General features: G+C 41.5%; 1 protein-coding gene across 1 annotated transcript; it reads left to right on the forward strand.

Annotated features, from left to right (window-relative positions):
- Positions 1–792: 792 nt before the first annotated feature.
- On the forward strand, positions 793–1,743 carry LOC123602511 (olfactory receptor 51Q1-like). Its single transcript, XM_045486993.1, has one exon. It carries the CDS (start codon positions 796–798, stop codon positions 1,741–1,743), a length of 948 nt encoding a protein of 315 aa, XP_045342949.1. The 5' UTR covers positions 793–795.
- Positions 1,744–7,398: the final 5,655 nt, after the last annotated feature.

Genomic DNA, 7,398 nt, shown 5'->3' on the forward strand with positions numbered 1-7,398 from the left:
ACTCTCTCGGTGCTCAGGGAAAAAAGGAGGGGTGATGGCTATTGCTAGGGGTGGAAAAGAGCTATTGTAGGTAATTGCCTTAGAGGAGTGCCTGCCATAGACTGTGGCTGTCCTCATCTGGGCTCTCCCCTCTCTCCTCTCCTGTGCACGCTGCCCTTGGCTTCCAGGTATATTTGGACACTGCATCAAGAAAAGCCTAGTTATAGACGTCAAGTAATGAGAAAAAGAAGGCAGGTGAGAAATGAAGGCTGATCAAGAAGAATAACGATCTTAGTATATGATAAAGTAAATGACAGAGAAAGACTTGGTGATACCTTTAGAACAGGTGAAACAGGTGAGGATACTGTTAGAATAGTCAAAGGCAAATTCGAAAGGAAACACCGGATAATAAAGAGAGGGACCTGATTTTAGCCATGACATTTGTGTGTACGAGTTCATTTTCAGTCGCTGTGAGAACAGTACTGATGATATGACTGGATGACAGGCAGATTCTAGGGCACTGAGAACTCAAAGGGAGTGGGGAAAACAGAATCGATAAAATATAAATGAGGAGGTGGCCCATGATTTCATTTGTGTTGCATTATTGAGGGAATCTGAGTGGTGTGGAAGCAAACTATCCAGAGACAGGCTGAGGAACAGTAACAGTGGAGCTCTTGAATCTGTCCTTACCTAACACTCAACAACTGTGAACTTTTGTTTGAATAGAGTTTAGATCAAATGAGGTAAAGACAAAGATTATTTCTCATATTTCTGATTCCCTTTGAGCAAAGCAACACGAAGCTACCTTCATCGGTCATGTCCAAGGTGACTAACAGCACCCAAGCACCCTTCTACTTCATCCTCACCGGCATCCCTGGATTTGAGGCCTCCCACATCTGGATCTCCATCCCCTTCTGCTGCCTCTACACCATCTCCATCATGGGGAACACCACCATTCTCACGGTCATCCGCAAGGAGCCATCCCTCCACCAGCCCATGTACCTATTTCTCTCCATGCTGGCCCTGACCGACCTGGGCCTCACCCTCACCACCCTGCCCACAGTCATGCAGCTCCTCTGGTTCAATGCTGATGAGATCGGCTTTAAAGCGTGTTTTGCACAGTTATTTTTCATTCATACATTCTCCTTTATGGAATCTTCTGTGTTGTTGGCCATGTCCTTTGATCGCTATGTGGCCATCTGCCACCCCCTGCATTATGCCTCCACCCTCACCGGTGAAGTCATTGGCAAGATCGGCTTAGCCATCATTTGCCGCTGCGTCCTGGCTGTACTCCCCTGCCTTTTACTACTCAAGCGCCTGCCCTTCTGCCGCTCCCACCTTCTCTCTCACTCCTATTGCCTCCACCAGGATATGATCCGCCTCGTCTGTGCTGACATCCGGGTCAATAGCTGGTATGGACTTGCTCTAATTTTGCTCATTAATGTGGTGGACTTTCTTCTCATTGTGCTCTCCTACGCACTCATCCTGAAGAGTATCTTGGGCACAGCCTCCTGGACTGAGCGGTTCCGGGCCCTCAATAACTGTCTATCCCACGTGCTGGCTGTTCTGGTCCTTTATGTTCCCATGGTTGGAGTATCCATGACTCATCGATTTGCCAAGCATGCCTCTCTGCTGGTCCACGTTATCATGGCCAATATCTACCTGTTGGCACCGCCTGTGATGAACCCCATCATTTACAGTGTCAAGACTAAGCAGATCCGCCAGGGAATCTTCAATCTACTCTTCCAGAGGAAAGTGTACTAATGAGTGGAATTGAGGTTTACTGGAGGAATTTTATTTAATAATAAGGAGTCAAGAGCAGGTACTACTGCCATCAAAAGTGTAAGTACCACCGATGGGTGAAAGAGTAAGTATTGTATAAGCTTCTGCTGTCAATAAATAGAAATCATACTTCCTTGACTGGAAGTTAAAAAACCTACGGTTTTTTCCCTAAAGTCTTTTCCCCTACATTACACTTCACTAACCGTATGACTTTGAGAAAATAAATATTAAAAAATAGAATTTGATATGTAACCCCTGTTCTGATTTCATCACATTGGTGTTGCTAAAATTATGTGATAAAGTATAAGATGCTGCTTTACAAACTCAAAATGCCCCTGCTGTATAAAAAGACTTATCAAAACTATAGCAAACCCATGCCCTTATTTGTAATTCCTAAAGTAAAAATCAGCTTCTAATTAAATACAGCTGCTCATGTGATCTCAATCATCAAGAATCGATGAGAACTTTCATACAGTAGGGGGTCAAACAGAAGATAGAAAAACCACTGTGGAGGGATTACTGGATCAGTCAGTTGAGTATCTGTTTCTTGATTTCAGCCTAGGTCATGATCCCAGGGTCGTGAGATCAAGCCCCTCGTTGGACTCTGTGCGAAACATGGAGCCATCTTAAGATTATCTTTCTCCCTTTTCCTCTGCCCCACCCCAGCTAGTGCTCTCTCTCTCTCTCTCTCTGTCTCTCTCTGTCTCTCTCTCTCAAGAGAAGAGAAGAGGAAAAGAGAAAAAAAGAAAAGAAAAGAAAAAAAGAAAGAAAAGAAAAGAAAAGAAAAGAAAAGAGAAAAGAAAAGAAAAGAAAAGAAAAGAAAAGAAAAGAAAAGAAAAGGAAAGAAACCGCTGTGGAGATCATTGTTACTTGGGAAAAAAATCAACACCAAATATCAAAAGCCAAAGTGGAGAAGGAACCTTGGGGTTTAAGAAACTGTTGAACTGACTTTTGATGCAGAGTCCACTGAAACTCAATGGTGGTACCACGATTCAGGGAGATAGAAAACTACTGCTCTGAGAAGATAATAGATGCAGGCAGGACAAACAACAAACATCTCTGCAGATAAGCATAACAATAGTTTCAATGTTAAGAGTGTGAATGCATTGAAACAACAGAGATTTGTTCATAATTAGATGTTTTTGTCTTAGCTGGCTCAAACTGTGCTCCTACTGGGTTGGGTACCTTTGATTTGTCACCATGACTTACTAATAAATGAGCTGAGAAAGTTTAACTCTTTGGAAGCCCAGGTTCTTCATTTGTAAAGTGTGCATAATTATACCTCCGTAAACTCGTTTCAAGGAATATTAAATAGAAAACACTTGTAAACTGCCTGAGGTTTGCAAGAATACCTTCGATAAAGGAACATGAAGGAGTTTTCTCAGTAAAACTGTAAACAGTATCAGTAAAGGGTAAGGAACCAGGGCTGTGATAAGGAGATCTCAATGTAAATAAAGAAACACTGCATTTTGTGTGCTGATTGTTCTTAATGTACCTTATTCTATGCTATTTTCAACTATTAACCACATGTGTGTATACACAGAAGGGGTGTGACCATGTCCACTACCTCTCCTGGTAGATCTGAGGTATGTCCTGTGCTTTAAATCCCTCCTCTCACCTCTCAGACACTCAACATAATTGTGACACATTGTCCTCAGTACCAGAAACAATTGAAGAATAGAGAGAATTCAGTCTCAAAACTGCATATAGATTTATAATCTTTTAGGAAAACCTTAATCTCTTAAGACTCTGTAATAAATTCTTAAATATGTATCCTACTAACTATTAGGTATGCCTCAACTACTGTTCTTACGTTCGGTGGATTGTCATCAGTAGCCTGGGGCCCAGTTTTCGCACCATATTTAAGCAGGATACCAGTGAGTTGAATCTGGTTTTAGAGTACAACTCACTTCTGATGTGCCCCACATCAGTTGTCAAAGGGCTACACTCTCATCTTTTCTCAAGTTGTGGGATCACATTCAATAACTCCCCCGACTTACCTTTAAGACTAGCTTATTAGAAAAGATGTCTTTGCCTTCAAATGTCATTTACTTTTATTTGGGAATCAAAGAACAAATACACTAGAATAACAACAATCATCTGCTGCTGAGGACAACCTGCTTTGGTACCTGCAGAAGAGCATTCAAAACATACATGACACGTTTCCCGTGGCTCTAACTTTCCTTTATCCAAAGGGAGATAATCATAACAGGCTTAGACAAACAACAACAACAACAAAAAAACGCTCACCACAAAATCTGTCTTTGTTGCTCCTCATTACTTCAGCACTGCTCTTGGTGCTATTATCATCGTTATTGTTATTAATGGAGTGGGAAAGCAACCATGGATAACTGGATCATTCAAGTCATGGAAATAAGTCATGACACCAGCCCCAGGAGAAAGAAACATTATATAAATGTAAAAGTTGGGTTTTTTGGGCTCAAAGTAGTAAGTGAAATGCTCGTCGTCACACAGTTGTCAAAGGGCACAATTTTCAGGAATCTCTCTGAACCCCTTGTTTCCTCCCTTTTCTCTTATTTTTCTCCAGCCATTTTAGTGACTCTCATGGCATCAATTACCTCTAATGTACATAAAACTTCAAATTTATATCCCCCAGTTAAAATTCCCTTGTTCCCCAGGAACATTAGAAATGACCGAATTGTCATCTCTATCAGGATGGCTTAGCATCACCTCAAACTCAGTATGTCTAAAACGATACTAATTACCTACCACTCTCTGTACTAGTGAGAGTACACCACCACCACCCTGGACACACACACACACACACAATGCACACATTTGCATTCAGGCAGCATTCCATAACTCTGTGCCAACTTCCCACAGGCTCTTAGCACAGAACCACACAAGTAAGCAAATTGCTATTTAAATCACATTATAACTCAAATTTTAAAGTATCATCTTTGGAAAACAAATGTGGTCACATAATATTTATTATTTTATTGATCATGATACGTACAGGACTTATATGCCTACTTATACACACACACACACACACACACACACACACATTTGGTCCCTTTTGTTTTTTTACCATTACCTCTAAGGCTTAATAACATATTCTTAGCATAAAATTGTAGTTTCATTTTTTTACATTTATTTTTTATTTAGAGAGAGAGACAGACAGAGACAGATGGAGAGAGCACAAACAGGGGAGGGACAAAGAGAGAAGGGGAGACAAAATCCCTTGCAGGCTCCATGCTGTCTGTGCAGAACCCTGATGTCGGTTCATTTCTGGGAACCATGAGATCATGACCTGAGTAGAAATCTAGAGTTGGATGCCTAATGGATTGAGCTACCCAGGCATCCCAAAATGTTATTCTCATTTAAAATGATTTCCTTATTATTCTGTCCAGATTTCCTTACCATTCTGTCCAGAAGTGAATTATATGACCTAAAGCATAATATTTATTTATTTATTTGTTTGTTTATTCAATTTATTTACAGCATGTCTGCACAGCATGCATGAGCCCTATGGGGGCAGAGAAATAAGGAGAGAGAGAGAGAGAGAGAGAATCCAAGCAGGCTCCATACTGTCAGTGCAGAGCCCCATGCCAGGATGGATCTGTGGAACCACCAAACACAAGATCCTGTGACATGAGCCAAGATCAAGACTCAGAGCCTCAACCGACTGAGCCACCCAGTTGCGCCTGAACAGTCACCCCTGAGGTGGCGATTGTAGTCATATTGTGTTCCAGAACCTGTACGTGTTTCATTTCCATCAGGAAAGCACGAAAATTTCTGCATGGTTATGCCCTTATCTGCACAGCACGTTGTCATGAAAAGAGCTCTGACTATTTTGAAAGGTTTAAACACTGATTCTATGATCTCACTCTCCGTTACTGGACTCCTGGGGAGACGACGTGATATGTCCTGTCTTGTAAAGCTTATTGTAATATGCTTGTTGGTAGCCGTGTTTCTCCTTTTGTTGTGAACTTTGTCATACATAGTCCTTCCTGGTAACCTATTGTGGTATTAGTATTGATAAATATTAAATCTTTTCATTTTTCTGTATGATATCAATTCCTTCTATGGTAGGGTTTTTAAACATGTTTTTACAAGTTTTTAAATTTCATTATTTTCTGTTTTAAAGACTTAATTTTTTTGTGCTCACATCCACTCATCTTTTCCTTTGTCATTTTTGACTACTACACCTGAGGATAGAGTCCTCTGCAATGAGCTACGCAAATGCTTACATGGTTTTCTCTATTTTTCTTGTTACTGATTGACTTTGATAACTTAATCTATTTGAAATTTAGTTTCATGTGATAGTGAAGTGAGTCACCAAATGACCAATAAGTGACTATCTTCTTTCCTATTTCAGTTTGAAAGGGCTTTCACCATTCACTTATTTTATAAGCATAGTAGAAAAAATTATCTGTTTTTCCAGACATTCACTGCCAGGTGAATGCTCCTTGAAAGTGGTGGACAAAATTCCTTTGACCGGCAGCTCTCTGGCCCCTGCCAAAATCTCTGCCCCAGCCTCTAATGCTGATAGGGGGAAGCTTCTCGTGTATGTAGTTTCCAATCTAATTCAACAAGCCATAAGAACAATACTTCAGTGTGGTGTCTTCACCTGGGGCTCTATGAGGGGACCATGGGCACAGAGACCCTCGTGGACAAAGCTGACTTCCTGGCATCCCAGTGGAACCCCAGGTCTCAAGATGCTTCTTCGTGTACTCCTGAGGGGACCTGCCACACATGCTTACACTCCAGCCTAGAGATTTGCAGGACCTTATAACAGAGCCACTCTGTGAGACAAACAGAGAAAGCAGAAGCTGCAGATAGTGATGTGGGCACCACCACACAGGAGAAATCACAAGTAACACTCTCTCGGTGCTCAGGGAAAAAAGGAGGGGTGATGGCTATTGCTAGGGGTGGAAAAGAGCTATTGTAGGTAATTGCCTTAGAGGAGTGCCTGCCATAGACTGTGGCTGTCCTCATCTGGGCTCTCCCCTCTCTCCTCTCCTGTGCACGCTGCCCTTGGCTTCCAGGTATATTTGGACACTGCATCAAGAAAAGCCTAGTTATAGACGTCAAGTAATGAGAAAAAGAAGGCAGGTGAGAAATGAAGGCTGATCAAGAAGAATAACGATCTTAGTATATGATAAAGTAAATGACAGAGAAAGACTTGGTGATACCTTTAGAACAGGTGAAACAGGTGAGGATACTGTTAGAATAGTCAAAGGCAAATTCGAAAGGAAACACCGGATAATAAAGAGAGGGACCTGATTTTAGCCATGACATTTGTGTGTACGAGTTCATTTTCAGTCGCTGTGAGAACAGTACTGATGATATGACTGGATGACAGGCAGATTCTAGGGCACTGAGAACTCAAAGGGAGTGGGGAAAACAGAATCGATAAAATATAAATGAGGAGGTGGCCCATGATTTCATTTGTGTTGCATTATTGAGGGAATCTGAGTGGTGTGGAAGCAAACTATCCAGAGACAGGCTGAGGAACAGTAACAGTGGAGCTCTTGAATCTGTCCTTACCTAACACTCAACAACTGTGAACTTTTGTTTGAATAGAGTTTAGATCAAATGAGGTAAAGACAAAGATTATTTCTCATATTTCTGATTCCCTTTGAGCAAAGCAACACGAAGCTACCTTCATCG

This window comes from Leopardus geoffroyi, chromosome D1 (assembly GCF_018350155.1).
Source record: "Leopardus geoffroyi isolate Oge1 chromosome D1, O.geoffroyi_Oge1_pat1.0, whole genome shotgun sequence".
Lineage (NCBI taxonomy): Eukaryota > Metazoa > Chordata > Mammalia > Carnivora > Felidae > Leopardus > Leopardus geoffroyi.